General features: G+C 35.1%; 1 protein-coding gene across 4 annotated transcripts in view; it reads left to right on the top strand.

The window, feature by feature from the left end:
• Positions 1 to 16771, top strand: part of LOC118742578 (trichohyalin) — a 141936-nt gene that overhangs the window by 21079 nt on the left and 104086 nt on the right. For 2 of the 4 annotated variants that reach the window (XM_036474757.1, XM_036474751.1), the window contains exons 3-4: positions 6908 to 7448; positions 15758 to 15874. In XM_036474757.1, coding sequence (XP_036330650.1) covers positions 7316 to 7448; positions 15758 to 15874 — 250 coding nt within the window. In that variant the 5' untranslated portion in view covers positions 6908 to 7315. Of the gene's footprint in view, positions 1 to 6907; positions 7449 to 15710; positions 15875 to 16771 lie in introns of all 4 variants that reach the window. The other 2 variants (XM_036474752.1, XM_036474754.1) reach the window with 2 other exon arrangements.

Here is a 16771-nt window from a genome sequence, read left to right as displayed (position 1 = left end):
GTGTCGCCGCTCGCTATTGTTAGGGCACAGCACCTACGACTTTTTCTACATTTTTTGTACATTTGCGCGAACACGTTACTATTATTATTTGCCACAAACACTTACGTAATGCACATATTACATACATACATACATATATATGCACACACATACAAACAATCGTACATTCCCAGTGCGGAAAGAAAACTAGTTTAAATATTGATTTATAACCCACCCCAACGAATTGGATCTGATCTGATTTTCTTCCTTGGAACGAACGGTTTACTTTAGCATGGCGATGTCCTAGGAAGCAGTCAATTATCCAACTCGTCATTTGATTTCAACTATTTTAAAAGCATTTGGCTTAAAGCATTTCAAAGTCAGTATGTCTCCTTTGGAGATGTCTTTTCAACCAATTTAAAATTGCTTAGTTAATTGCACTTATAATAGAACTAAACGACTTTTTCGGAGGTAATTGGTTGAGCTATGCCGTACTGGGTTGGTACAAACACTTTTTCTACGAAATCATCCAACCACCCTCTTTATGTTCAACCATGCAAATAATTTGCCATGGTTACATGAAATGGTTTGTCCCACAGCCATCACTCTTGCCATGGCGCGCAACTTACTTTGTGTATATTTTTATGTTAGTGTGTGAGTGCTTGGTGTTTACCACGCAAAGTTCAGCTAAGACGCGTTTTAACTTTTCGCATTTTTTTTCGTTAATCTTTATTCGCACTTTGTTGGCGCGAGGGCTTTACTTTGTTGTACTGGTATTTCGTTCGTGGCCCAATAACGTTGGCTTTATAAAATTGGTAGAAAGATGTGGTATTGTGTTAGGCGGATTTTCGAATAGTAACCATATTTAAGTTACGAAAATTCTTATTCTTAAAGAAGCTCGTTTGTTTTCAATTTGGATTAGATCTTCTAATGCTTGGGGATTGAACATGTAGCGCTTTTATGCTAAAAATTATCAGTGTATACTGTTGACTACCACAAACAGTTAGACAATTAATTTGAAGGTGGCCCCTATTTAAATTTTTTATTGGCGTCAGAGCCAGAGAAGGCTAGTACTCCTGCTAGGAAACTATCTGGAGCAGGTAAAAAGCACTGCAAAGGTTAACGCTCCAGGAAGGGCCAGAGAGCCATGCCAAACGGCGTGCTATTCTTCCCATGGAAAGGCGGAACGTGTGTTGCTGACTGGGAGCAGGAGTAAAAGGAGTCGCTCTACGAATCCAATGTCCTATTTGGCGGAAAGCTTCACTAAGAAAAACCAGGCCCAACTGACAAAAAGTCTAAAGGGAGCAACAGATCCTAAGGTCAAAAACCTGGGCAACAGGGCGAGGTTAGGGTTACTAGTAGCAGCGAAAAGGCTCCGTGAAGCCCAAGTTATCGACTGGTTGCGGGGACGTGGAAATATTTGAATGGCTGCGTGAAGGCGCGGAAATTGTGGCAACCAATGCCACTGATCTGCCGAAATCCAGTGTCTATACTGGCCAATTTCTTCAAATAGTCCATTCGATAGTAACCTTGGCCTTGTTCAGGGTCAGAGCCTGGGGTTACATGACGTAAACTAGAGGATGCTTAGCAGCGTACAGAATGAGCTGTCGACTCGCACTCAGCGGAGACACTCGAGAGACTGGGATATGTGATCAGCTATGAATCAAAAGCAAGCCGACTAAGTCGTCTGAACCGCAGGATGTCGCATATTCCACAGCCGTTTAAACTTCCTCTTCCTTCCAAATAAGAGGATATCACCGTAGAGCGAGTCTATTGCTCAAAGTTCAAATTCATCTAGCGAGTTTTCGAAAATCCTAAAGTTCTCTTTTGGTAAAGCTTTAGAGTAGGGCATACAATTTTTTTTATGTGTAAATTTATTTAAAAAGTGCTTTATAAAACCACTCTAATATACATTGATAAGCGTTTATGCACAAGGGAAATCGTGCATGAATATATGTACATTAGGGCGGTCCATAAGAATATCAACCTATAACTTTAATATGGGGCAGGCACCTTTTTTTGTTCTACGTACAAAATACTGATATTCACAAAATTTCAAAATTTTAAACAAATTTCAAATCGCAAAAGTATTACGAAATCATAATTATTTCATATTACTGAAACTTATTCATAAACTCGCTGACTTATAGCTGCTCGAATTAAATTTTTTTTTAAATTTCTGCGATTTAAAAAACTCTAAATATATGTATTTTTTCTAATTTTGCAATATTTGTGGATGTTCTACCTACAAAATCAAGAGGTGTACCTTCATGTTGATATTTTAAGGACCACCCAAATGTACATACATATGAATGTGTTTAGTACTCACAAATAATGTAAAGCCATATTATTTTCATTGAGGTGGCGGTTGCACGCGAGGCTATTTTCAAACACGTACGTAAACCACGACGCCATCACCGACGTCGCTACCACCGTTATCGCCAACACTAATACCGTTTACTTCCATCACAACCTATATACATATGTATGTGTATATGTATTTATACATGTGATGTATGCAGTGGGAAATCGTGGGTGGAGGGACGTTAAAATAGCTGATAAGCCGGCAACGCCATAGACTCCTCACCTCATCTGTGGCTAAAAAAAAAAGAAACCAGAGAAAGAAGGTAGGTGTGCACACTCGGTGGGCGGTTGTTGACCGAAAGGCGTCGGTATCGGATATTGTTCATGTTTTGAAATGTTGTAGTTGCATTTGTTTTTTTTTTTATTTTTTTTATTTATTGCTGTTGTTGTTGTGGGCACGTTAGTTGCCTTATTGTTGCTGGTTTCATTCGTTTGTGGGGCAACTTGTCGATTACATTTTGTTTCAAAAATTCGTTTGCAACCTATTCATTCATAAAGCTTGCAGCAGCAGCAGCAGCAGCAAAAGGCTATAGCAAATGGCAACAACAACAAAAGCAACAACGATGTGTAAGAGCACAGAAAGTAAATACAGCTAAGCTTGAAAGTGTACACAAGTGGCGGCGGCAGCAAGTAGCCTACTCAGAAAACTTTGTGTGGTGTGTGCGCGTCCAGCTGGGTATGGGGTGGATGTACCTACATACATACATACATAGCTGGGCGTACCTAGTGCACAGCATGTGGAGTGCAGCTTAAAATCGTTTGAATTGAATTTTATGAAATTTCATGTACGCAGCAAGAAGAAGGGGGAGGTCACTTCTCGAGTGAAAAACTGTTTGTAATTTTTCGCAATTTTTTCGCACACTTTCACCCTTCCTTTCGCCGCTGTAAGCTCTTCTCCCTTGCTAGTGGCGACTAGCGTAAGCTTTAGCGTGGGTAAGGGCGACCAATTGCGGGTGGCAAAATATTTGATGTGGAAATAGTAAAAGTTGAGCACTTTACAGCGAAATTTCGCCCATATACACACACATATAAGCATATGAATATTTGTATAGTGCTGAGAATAACTATACGGCACCCACATATTGACAAGTTTTGACTATTTTTTTATTGTTATTTATTTCGAACTTTTTAGGCAGAATGTTTAGAAAATACTTACTTGGTTATGCAGTTTCATAGCTCGTTCAATTCTAGTACCATAAAGTGCACGTTTGAAGTGGCTACAAAATACCGTTGATTTTTGAATTTGTTTTTTTTGTTGACAATGCTCAGTGTACGATTTAGGAGTGTCAATGAATAGAAATAGAAATAGAAAATCTCTTAATAGGAGTATGACAAAAAATATGGAACTCATGGCCTATAGGGGAAAATAGTGGCATTATATATCTAATCTTTATATTCAACCACAAAAAAATTACGTTGAAAAATTAATTTTTGAGAAAACATTAATACTTTGCTGGCTAGTTACAACAAACAAATTTTGGTTTTTGGTTTTATGGACTTTTTTTTGTAGATTTTCAAACGAGTAATTCAAATTTGTATCAAGAGTTGACTAAAAGATCGTATATATGCCCATTTTTTAAATTGCATCTTGACTTTCGACTTTTTAATCAGATTTTTCATTTAATTTTTTATATCTTTTTCCGTATAAAAAAGTCGAACTCACTTCAAAAAAAAAATAAAAAATCTAAAAAATCAGTGCAATTTCGAGCAATTTAAAAGTTGTGCTTTATTTTACTAGAATTTAATTTAAATTTAGATGTAACATTGCGATTTCAAAAAAGAGAACCTACAGATTTTTTAGCAAATTTGAACTTGAGCTATATTTTTACAAAAAAAAAAAAAAATAATAATAAAATAATTAGTTAATTCTTTTAAATATGTAGTTGTCATATCATTATGATACGCACTATACATAATTTTTTATTTTTATAATTTGTGAAAGCTCGCGTGTAAGCGTGCGTCCGATTGAGTGTTTGTGTGTGAGTATGTTTGCTGCCGGTTGAGTGCATTTTAAGTAGTTTTTGTTGGCAAACAAGAAATTAGCATTTACTTTTGCCATAAATCGTGTGGCTAAATGAAAATCACAAGCGTGTACACCACCACATATTTACTTGGAAACATTTTTAAAGTGTAATGTTTTCAGTAGCTCGTTCATTTTTTATGACTTTTAGCTAAAAATAAAAAAAAAACAAATTTTGTTCTAATAATCGCTTTGAAAACGAATTCAAATCAGCATGGTCTGCAATTTCACTATTTCGGTTCAATCTCTGATTGGACGCGCTAGCATACTATTTGCCATTTACCTTGCTCTACATGCGGTGCAGATAAATAGCTTTATACCAGCACAAGCACTTTATTGGTACGCTTTAAGTTAGATATCTTTCTACTCTTGCCACATTTTATATTTCTGTTATTAATAACTTTTCCGTGTCAAAGACTTAACAATAGCGAAAACAGCAGTATCGAGATTTTAGATACCAGGTGCAGCTTTAAAATTTAAATTTAAATTTAAATTGAAAATTAAACCTACAACAAGAAAAGGTATAACTTGCTATTAAGACTTTTAAACCTTATTAATCTGCAGGATCAGATGGCATATCCTCAGCCGAAATTCAGCAAGCGGTCAACCTTGTATGCCTCAACCCTTGACAAATTCCTAGAGAATGGTACAAGGCTAGGATAGTATTCATACTTAAGGGAGCCAGGGTTTCTTACATTAAGTCCAATGAGTCCATTCCTTTCTTCCTAAAATTCCAAAGAGACTTCTCGATGCACACATCCGACTCCGCCTTTCATCGGAGGACGTTTCAAAATGTGCCCACTGCGCTACATGAAATTGTGTTCAAACTTTGAAAGGGACTTGCCCTTGAAGAATTTATCTTTGACATCTATCTTGACATAGAGGGCGCCCTAAAAATAATCTTCCAGATGCAGTTGTGGGTAACTTTTTAAAGTGGCGCTGGAACGGCTTCAGGTGAAACTTACAAGGCTATTTCTTGAGAAGTGAACTATCTCCCCAGAAATGGGGCTACCACATCATAGTTTATGCTGACGGCATTGCTCTCACAACATTTCCAAACCTTAAGCGAACATTTGCAGAGCGCTCTCTGTCTCGTGAATAGCTTTTCGATGGAGAGTGGTAAATTTTACCAAGACCGAATCGGTAATATTCTCAAGGAAATTTAAGATATCGCCTTTTTTCCCACTCTCTAAAATAAGTGTGGCTTATAATCTCCGACGAGGTTAAATACTCTGGCCGGCTCTAGAAGTCATCTTATAGAAGCATATTGTAAAGTTCTGCAATCATATTAATCAAGGATACCCGACGCCCTACACTCAGTAAGGCCCTAGAAACAATATCAAGTGTTCTTCCTACGAACCTTATCAAGCCAGTTGCAACGTAAACAGATTGAATGCAGCTCACAAATGGAGAGACCTTAAGTTTGGTCACTAAAAGTTATGGACACCATTCCAGCAATTCAACATAAGCTGTATTACACCAGCCCAGTTTTTTCATTGGATTGGTCAACGATCGATGAGCGAAGTAATCAACCTGTTTCATTTCTAAGCAGATCTGGTCATATATTAATGAGAAAAGATTTAAAAATCAGAAACGAATTGATTGCCCCATTATCAGCGCAGTGATCGGTCTCATTATGGAATACTGCGCATGGTAAGCGAATGGCATACCCGTTAACGAATGGAGCTTGGGCTCGCTAAAGTAACATCTCAAAGTGTCTAACTGTAGCTCACTTCTGGGCTGTGCTGAGTGGAAACAACCGTAGCCCGACTAACCAAACCTTTGTGCAGACCACATATATGAAATTTCCCATGGCAGAGATATGAATTGGTGAGATTGGCCCTTGTCCCATCCACCTAATGACTCATAGTAAGCATTGTTTATAGTCATTGCATTGCGAAAACTAATTGCATTGGAGATTCGAGGAATTTGAAATTGAAAGACGTGCATAAAGGTATCATTAGGGTTTATCACAATCTTAAACTCTGCAGTAGGTGCGCCAAATTTACTATTATTAGTATCGTTAGATGCTGGTGGAAGTTTTTTGGGTTGTTGTTGGGGAATAAAAATTTTCTTGTGGATTCGTGTTTGCCAAATATTGAGTATGGTAAAAAACCTTAACAAGCCCCCATTTTATTTTAATTAAATTCTTAGTTTATTATGATTTCTTGTGTGGTTTATTTGAAAGTTGTACATTTGATTTCTAAAGTCTTCGGTTTTTCAGCAGAGGTAAAGGTGTGGTAGTAAAAATAATTGAAGAATTAAGAAAAGTTGTTTGAGCATATTTAGGAGAAATATCACATATAAGTATAAATAGTGCCTAATAGCTTCACAAATTTTTTTTCTGAAGATAAGTGTAGGAACGAACAATTTCTGCGTAAAATTATATACATATTAACAAAATAAAATCGCATTAGACGCTTACTAAAATTGCAAATTTATCACATCCATTACTTAGCTTTTAGCCATAATTAGAAGCCATTTGCAGAAAACACATTGACGCTTGCGTTCATACACTCGTCTTTCTTCTTATTACATTTGCAGATATAAGAGCGTGACAGATACAATATCAATTAAAAAGTATGATCATAAAAATCAATACAAAAAATACACTGTAATCGTTGTAGCACCCACTCGGGATTAAACTAGGATCAGTTGTTTCAAACTACTTAAATGAATAAAAAAACAAAAAGGTATCAAAGCAAATTTCAATAAAAAATACTTTCTTGCGTCGCCTTATAATCGTAAATAAACTACACACAAACATATGCCATTATATAAACTACGTATGTAAAAGCCGAGGGGAGAGGAGCAAAAGAAAAACAATATACATAACTGCAGAAATAAAAAACAAAAATTGAAATTCTTATAAAGTATTCAACTTAGAGGAAAACGTAATCAAATAGCAGTGTGTAAAGCGAGGCAGAAACCGCGGATCCACCGCGGCATATTATGTCACGAGACGATTACAATCCTGTAACTAGCTCTGGTGTTCGTAGCCCGGGTCGCTCAAGGCGGCTCACGGAATTGCCAACAGTCGATCGATCGCCATCACGAGACTACGGTACACGTGGAAGTCCACTAGGTGAAGATCAAAAAATTCAAAAAAAAAAAAAAACAAAAACTAAACATTTTAAATACATATATTTATGCAATTATAGAAATTATTGGTTAACTTGTGTTTTGTAAATTTGTTATGCTTTTTGAGTTGTAGTCTCGGTTAAGCAAACAAAGCATTTAAGCGAAAATGACAAAAACAAAAGCAAAACTAGTCACCAAGCAACCTTTTTTTTTCTTATTTACTTTCTTATTGCGCAAAACAGCACAAGGTAGTACATTAGAGTAAGCATTATTTAGAATTTAAGTTAAGGAAATAATTGGCTTGCAGCACCTGGCTCGTACACAAAAATTTAGCAAATTACTTAGACTAAGTATTTAAGTATTTTTATAATTTCATATATAACATTATTTAATTAGGTTTTTTCTAGCGCTAAAGCAATTATTGTGGTCTTCGACTGATTTGAGGTTGTGGCATTAAGTAGAGTACACTGTGAGAAAATATTTTGTAACAAAAGTACTTTGAAGGATTCATAAGGGTCAACAAACTGAACATGTGTGTTTCATTGTGGCACAAAAGTCGACCTATGTTATTACTCACTCGAAAGCTCGTAGCGTGTGTAGCTATTAACATCTAAATCAGAGGTTCCCAAGCTTTTTTTTCTCGTAGACCACTTTCAAAATTTTTCTGGTTTCGGTGGGGCGTTATATTTCTACTGTAGTTCTAAAACTGTAAAAAAATGTGGAGGTTAGATCTAAATCTAAATCCGGAGTGGTGAAAATTGTATATGGGTCTTTCTATACAATATTTACACCTAAATATTTTTTTGGGGTGAAATATATATTTTTTACATTCTTTATCGACAAAAAGAAGACACCTATTTTTTTATTTCGTCATGACATTCGAAAATCTCAAAAAAATTCCCAAAATTTTGAACTCACGGAGAAGTATCTTTTTTCAATTGTTTGCAGTTAACAAACTATTTTTCGGAGAAAATCACCTCGGCTTTCCGCGAGAGTGTGAGATATATTTAAATAAAAAAAAAATCCATTAAAAAATCGCATTTTTTATTATTTTTTTTATTAACTTCATCATGCTGGATTTTTATTTTTTTCAACCTGAATAGTAGTCAAACTTTATGGAGTACGCAGTAAAAATTTGAGAATGGAAACACCAAAACTGTAGAAGTTACAAGTTTTGGTGTTTCCATTCCAAGGTAGAACAAAATAAAAATCAATCATGATGAAGTTAATAAAAAAATAAAAAATGCGATTTTTTAATGCAAAACTTTTTTATTTTAATCTATCTCACACTCGGAAAAAAGGAAATCAACGCGATTTTTTAGTCATTAAACTTGCACTTTATTGTACTAAAATTTCATGGGTTAGAAAACTGCATACTCAGAAATGTCCTCAAAACTCAGATAAAAAATTTTATGAAAATCAGAAAATAACAAAAAAGTTTGTAAAAAATCACCACCTTGACACATTTTCCTCTCACTGCATATGTGCTTTTGTTAACTCAAACGCGACTTACCCCTCTTCCCTGAGTACTTTTGTTACAAAACGATAATACGCATATCAAAAAGTCGCACAGTGTAAATAACTTTTACGTTCAGTGATATTTATAAATATATTTATATATAATTTCATTCTGTTTTCGTGCAAATGCACATATAATAAAAACAAAAGAATTGGTAGTGAATTGGATTGAAAATTTTAATTGAGCGCCTAAATTAAATAATATTTTAAATATATTTACATGCATACATATATTTTCCACACAATTGCGTATACACGCGTCACACCAAAAAAGCCATGCTATTGTTTGCACTTGTGTATTTATGTATGTATGTATGTTGTATGTACATATGTACATACACACGCTTGCTATCAGCATTTATGCAGAAAGGCAATAAATCAATACATGTGCATAATTTATTGAAAACATGAAAAGTATTTTGTTTTTAATCAAGATACGAATGTGTGTTGGCAGTTGACCTCGCCTCACTCAGCTCAGCTCAGCTCAGCTCCGCTCAGCTCGGCACGGCTCAGTGGGGCATGGCTGGGCGTGCGTTTGTGGGAAAATATATGAGATGAGTAAAGAGATGCATATTTTTATGTATGGATATTGAAAATTTTATTAACTCATAAAAATGATGTAAACTACGTATGTACATACGTAAATATGTATGTATTTATATTCGTTTATAGTTGTATGTATGTACATATGTATATGTGCAGCAGGGAACACATGGAATTGGCATTGTGCAGTTATTGAAGAAAAATGGCTTAAAAAATTTGTTTTTTTTTTTGTGACTCTTTGAAAATGCAAATATTTTTGCGGCATTGATTGATGCAAATTGCACGACAGCAGTTTTCAAAATATTAAAACAACACTTAAATTATGTGCAGTTATGATTATAATGAAGTTTTATTTAATTTTAATTTTTGGTAGATGATATTTAATTTGGCTGATGGTAAGGATGAGGATGAAAGCGTTATTAAAAGCAAATAGGGAAAAGTATCTTTTAAAAATTACACTGTGAAACAATTTCAGTGTCATTGTCTGAGGGCGCAGAGGGAGGAGAGCAGAGATGAGTACATGGTGATGGTTGTTAAATAATTTTAAGGTTTTTAAAGTTAAAATATTGTTATTACTTTTCATAAAAACAAGGTTCATAATTTAACCAAAGCCATATAAATCAAACTTTCAAACTTGGTACAGAGCTTAGAAAAATTTAACAAATTTTTATTAAAATGATGTGCTTTTCAATGTGCATACTCAAAAAAATTAAAAAAAAAAAAAATCAAATTTGCAGCCTTATGCACTTGAGAACCTACTCAGGTCTACCCTTGCTTGTGGTCTACAGGCCCCTTTCACAGCGATCAGATTTAATTTATTGTGTCCCCTATTTTAATTTTAGTTATTTAATTTGTGTGCTCGGGGAATCGCAGAAGCTACTTTTACCAAATCTGCACAGGGTTGACTTCACTAAGCTAGCTTACAGCAAGGATGCATTTTAACATTAATTTTAACGTTTACCAAAAAAATGTAATCGCTTCGGTTCAAACGATCCAGTTTTCTAATTTGGGTTTTAACGAAAAGAAATTCAATCGTTAATGCATTTAGGTGCTAGGTGTTACAGTGAGCTGGCAATGGCATACAACAACAAGCTTTCATTTATTTATCTTGTTTCAACGTTAGTGTTGGATAGGTGGTAAAAAGGTTTTCCATTGATTCTTCCTCTTCATCACATAATGTGAAAATGTCTTCACTACAAAGTCCAAGGGATTTTTATTAGCCCATAAGTGCTCCAAATAGCGCCTTTGGGTTTCTTCTACTTGACATTGACGCAGATTGTTACTGAAACAAAGTAACTTTTTTGAGTGATGGTGCCCCTCTAGGCTGTCCCAATGGATAGAAGTGCCAGATTTTCCCCACTCGTTAAGCTCCTGTTTGATGTCCGGACCTTCAATTTTTAATACCACCATAGCCCTTATGTACAAGCACCCAGATTAGGGAGACTCTACTCTGGGCGGCTAGATCAGTGAGTGCTCTGTGCTGCTCCAGAAGATTTTGTGGTGAGCATCGGTAAGCTACTTTGAGCTTTGAGAACGGGTTGATTGTCCGAAAATCTAGAGCTTTTTGTTCTGTATCAGTACAAACCATAATAGCGGAGATAGGACCCCCTGCTATGGACAGCTTTTTGCAGCTTGCTGCAGTGTTACTGAGTTTTTCCGGTTCGCCTTTAGAGTTCTCTGGGATAGTATTTTGTACCTCTATTGGAGAGTGGCACTTCAATGAATTTGAAGCTTGAATTGTCAACGGCACTTACTATGAACATGAGCGAACCGAAGGCTATACCCTTAATTTGCCCTTTTTTAAAATAAAATAAAAGTTTATGTATTGCAGTCAGGTCTACCATTAGTCACAAAGCCTTTTTGCTGGATCTGTTTATGGGTAGTCTAGAGAAAGTCAATTCCTCACTAAGTCCAAATTTAGGTAATTAGTAATACTTCGTAAAGTTTTCTGCAATATAACTGTAACCGATTTTCGATATTAATCGAATTTGTGGGTATTCTGATGTGACCGGGAGAGAAGACTAAATCTGATCATATCTTGAGTGAGCTGATTTTCTATCAAAATAGATATTAGCTTTCCGCCACGTATGTCATACAGTTGAGAAACCATTCGAATGTTTCTTTTAAGGCAGCTACTTTTATCTGGATTCTTCATTGAATCTGGATATGTTTAAATCGAAACTAATAGCTCCTCCGGTTTAATCACAAAGTACGAACCCAAGTTCCTTATCCAAAATCTAGTAGAAGAGGTGCATTCTAAGAGGAAATGCTGAGATGGTCCGATGTGATATTTAATCCCAGTGCATGAATCCCGATAGAACAGAGGGTTGTCACTACACTTGAATACCATAATCGAGAGATTTGGCTGCAAGTTCTTAAGGAGTTCTCTAGATCATCCCCTGCCATCCTTGCCCAGAATGACTCCGCACTAGCACAAGCCCTGGTTTTCCCCAAGTGTTCTTTAAGTGGATCCGCTCCCATCTTTCCAAGAGAAATCCACATGTAATCAATGGAACTTCCACGCTCTGTTTTCTTGACGATACTTTGTCAAGGGTGCCGCCTCTTGCCAGTGCATCAGCCGCACATTTTCCTGTAATATCACCATGGCCTGGCACCCATACAAGTCTAATAGAGTAATCGAAAGTGCATTAAAGCGTCGAATGTACCATAAGTGAACCCACGGCTCTCGTTGAAACCTGGCTGTACGAGTGGATGTTAACTCCCTTACCGCCATCGCTCTCACCGGCTGAATCCTTAATACTTAGCAGCAACCCTCACCTGAAAAACTTTACAGTGATTGGAAGCCTAAGTTAAAGTTGATAGAGAGCTGCCTGGAAAAAAACACTCCACGGACCCTTCCATGAAGGCCTGTCCGATCCGTGTAAAACTTCACCGGTGCCTCCTTCGAACCACTGGCCCCCGTCCTAGCGGGTGCCAGGCTAGTAACGAAGTAATCCGTGTTATCCGGGATGAAATCGAAGCCCACCTTGAATATGAGGCTATCGCAGAATTTTAAATTTTTACTTCATTAGTCAAACAGTTAATCTTTCTAGTGAAATCGAAATTCAACTATCAGAATATAGTCTACCCCCCAAGTTGCGCATCCTGCGGCTAGTTCCGTATTTACCGAGAACATTGCAAACTATTTAGCTGGAAATTGTTTGTTTGTGGTTAGATCAGTTTGCAAGGGCTAATCTCCAGAGCCTCTACTCGCCCATTTAGCTTCGTTTAGAGCATTATCAAACTGATTTCTTAAATTTTTTAACAAATATATGCACTTTCTTCAAGCTTTTTCCATCGGTCAAATGTATAAGCCTTCTGTTATGATTTATATGAAATTTGCGTTATTATTTTTTTTCGAGACATCTAATATAGCATAGTAAATACAATACGTAGTAAAGTAAGTACTTTTGTAAACTAAGAAACTTGTACTTCTATATTTATTTTCTATAATTAAACATGTTTTTATTTACAAATTAACAAAAAATATATATATGCAAACTTGAACCTAATATTTATTTTATCTTACATCACGCATGCGCATGAAACATTTTTCGGTTGCATTTATCATCGCTTGGCGCATACATTTTCATTTCGTTTTACTCGATTTCATTTTATTTTTTATGGCAATATGTTGCAATCGACAAATTACACAAACGTACATACACACACATTATACTTCATTGCCTTACAATATTTAGTAGCTTAGAAGTAATGAAATTAAGCCTTAAAAGTTCCAAGGTGGCCATTAGTTAGGCCAAAAGATTCCTTGTAGCGGTGTGTGCGTGGAGAATCGCACTCACCAAATTAAAACTCGCATCGCACATATCTGTTCCTGTTTTGTGTTGTAACACAATAAGGCCGCAAACTGGATTACAATTATGGTTAGTGAATAAATGTGTCAAAATACATACATATGTATGTGTGTGTATTGTTTATCCTAATGCATCAATCATAAAATATTTAAGTAAGTTTTTTTATCATAGGCTTCAAATGTTCGTTTTACGTGATATAGGTAGTTTTTTTTTATTAGATTCTCATCTCTAAAGTGAAGAGTTAGTTAGCTCATAATCGCCATTAGCTATAGAAATTCAGTAGGAATATGGATAGTTAACTCTCCACTGTGAAAACGGCCTTAAGTTTTGCAAAAAAAAAAGTTCACTTTGGTTTTTTTTTTTTGCTACGAAATAAATATGAAATATCATCGACCATCCTGCGGCCTGAGCTTGAATTTAATATTTATGTAAATTCATATCAGTGAATCACCAAACCGACAACAAAGGAGCTTTCAATTCCATTACTATTTAAATTAGAAATGTACCTGGACTTCATGATTGCTACTGCCTTTGGCTCTTGACAACAATACGCACCATAACTGAGGCTTAAATTCAGCAGCTAAATCGATGGAAATTGGATGGATGGATCTGTTAAAGTTGTTAGGAGTTAGAGACTATCCTTTTTTATGAAATTCGTATATCAGCCGTAATGACGCCTTATGGTTAATAGGCACATGCAAAGCCACCTACACACTTTATAAGCTTGATGTTAGAGAGATGTGAAGGCAAATAAATGAAGCGGTTGAGCACTATGAGTCATTTCTGTTAAATATATCTTTTTTGGCGGAATCCATTGAAAAAGGCTGGCTCTTTTAAGTAATGGGCTTGTTCTAGCTTCGCACATGGTATTGATATTAGTAGCTGTTGGCCTTTTATATGCAACAAGCTGGACCGAATAGTCAAGAATAACCCTTTCGTCAGCTGAGTCTCAATACCTTCCAAGGATATTTGGGTCACATATGTACTTAAACTACGCTGGAAAGATGCTTATTTGAGTTGGGTCATATGTCACATCGTCAATAGCTGGCCTAACCTTCGTCCACTCTCCGAATAACGGCGTTTATTTGTTGAAATTTTCATATACAATTGACACTTGTGAATGGGCTCGTGAAACTTTAGCTCTGATATAGATATAGTAGCCAACTCGGGTACTTGAGCCTATACTTCACTTCTCAATACAATGTCTTCCAGTTTTTTCTGGTTCTTCCGCTTACAAATTACTTTTCCATAGATGATCTGGTAAGCTAGGTATTAATCTAACATCGCCTGACAACGAATTTTGCTTAAGGCTTCACTTGAGACCACCCTAATCTTGGCAATATTCTGTTCTGTACTACAGAGGGCACGGTTGACCTTGAAATTGTCTCACTGAAATATTGCTGCCTCTTAACTCTCAAAAACCAATTTGCGAACTTAAGAAAAGCAGAATTTCACATGAAGTCAGGAATTTCACATGAACGGCAAAGTTAATTAAAATTTAATATCGCAAAAAATTTAGTTCTAGAATGGCCACTTATTATTAACAGTAAGGCATATCATTTACATTAATAGCTGTCCGCTCATTGCACGTACAAACAACAATCCCAGGGTGATAATTTAACTATCCATTTGAGAGGTCATCGTACAAAAATTCGTGCGAAATACTTATTTAAAATTAACGCCTTTAGTACAGAACATACCCGTAGTTTAGAGCACGCCCCACACACACCCACGTGGCTACACAAATACACGCACAAATTAATTCCTTCAAACATACATATGTATATTCTAAAATAATTATTACCTTTTCCAATTAGTTAAATTGTAGAAAAACATGTGAAAGCTTCCATTATACAATTATCATTTCAATTTCTCCTTTATTATTCATTTCCATTAATTAACTGCTTTGCACTTTGTTGCAAATTAATTCATCATCAACGACATACGCATACATAAGTAAAAGCTTTGTATTTTTGCCAACAAATTAGCATTTTTCGTTTATGTTTTTAATTATATTATGTAATTTTCATTTCATTAGTTTTCATACTTGTTGAAAAATTTTTAATATTTTGAAAGCGTTCATTTAAATGCTTCGACACGTACTAGCAATTCCAGAGAAAAATGCGATAAATCCCCAATGCACTGTTTATTTTGTTGATACGTTTCCTAATTCCACACACCAACTAAATCACCCAGCCAATCAAAAAACAAAAAAAAAAAAACAAAAACACAAATCCCCAATAGCAAAATCAGCAACTAACACCAATGTCTACCCCGCATTGATCGCAACAACAAACACAACCACATCCATAGTCCTCTCACAATCACTTCTCTATCTCTCAAACTTACACAATCTCTCTCTGCCTACTCTCACGTATCACATCCCTTAGCCACATCATCCTCATTATTATCATCGTCATAATTGTATGAATTACAGCAATGGGCAGTCCATACTATAGAGACATGGATGAGCCAACAAGTCCAGCCGGTGCGGGCCATCATCGGAGCCGGAGTGCCAGCAGACCACCGATGTCACATGCCATGGATTATCCAAGTAATTACAATTTTTCTTACTTGCTAACCACATGTTTGTAAAGATTTATTTTTTTTTAGAAAACATTAAATAGAGGTTAGAATAATGACCCATTTCCACCAAGCCTTAATTAACTACAGTTAACACTTACAGGTCAATTTTGACACACACAGTCTTTAATAAGACAGTCAGTCTTGGCAACTATCCTGAAAGTTCTTTTCTGTCTTTCGAAAGACTAACTAAAAGATCTGCCAACGTGGAGGTCTTAACTTTATTCTCTTAGCCCCTTATTCATAAAAACTAAAGTAGCTTTAAAAAAGTTTTATGAATTGAAAAATGTATGAAAACGTCAATTTATAAAGCTCTTTAAACTTACTTTATTTTTTATGAATAAGGCCATTAGTCTTTTAGGCATACTTTTTCTAAAAATTAATTAAAAAAATATGTTTTTTTTTTAAACAATAAAAACTAAAATTTTAAGAAAATTTAATTGAAAAAAAGGTGAATTAAAAAAAATTAATAGAGTTAGTTTCTAAAAATATATTTTGTTTTGTTTTGAAAAAAAAACTAAAATCCAAGAATTAAAAAAATTAAATTGAACAAAGAAATAAATTAAATAATTTTTTTTTCTTTTTAAAACAATAATATCTTAAAGGGCCTGGAAAATTTTATTAAAAAAGAGAAAATGCAATTAGAAAAAGAAACAAAATAAAAAAGAAATAAAATAAAATTTAAAAATGTTTCTTTTTAAACCAAAAAAGTCTAGAAAAAATAAATTTAAATTAAAATAAAATCAGAAGATAATAAAATAAGTTCCTGTAAATTTAGTATTATTATATAAAATTATTTTTCTGTTTAAAAGAACAAAATCTAAAAATTACAAAAAGAAATAAAAAACCTAATAAATTTCTAAAAATT

The sequence above is a fragment of the Rhagoletis pomonella genome, unplaced genomic scaffold (assembly GCF_013731165.1).
Source record: "Rhagoletis pomonella isolate Grant_MI unplaced genomic scaffold, Rhpom_1.0 Rhpom_scaffold_00007, whole genome shotgun sequence".
Lineage (NCBI taxonomy): Eukaryota > Metazoa > Arthropoda > Insecta > Diptera > Tephritidae > Rhagoletis > Rhagoletis pomonella.
The sequence above is the reverse complement of the archived record's forward strand: the minus strand, read 5'-3'. Positions and strand labels throughout refer to the sequence as shown.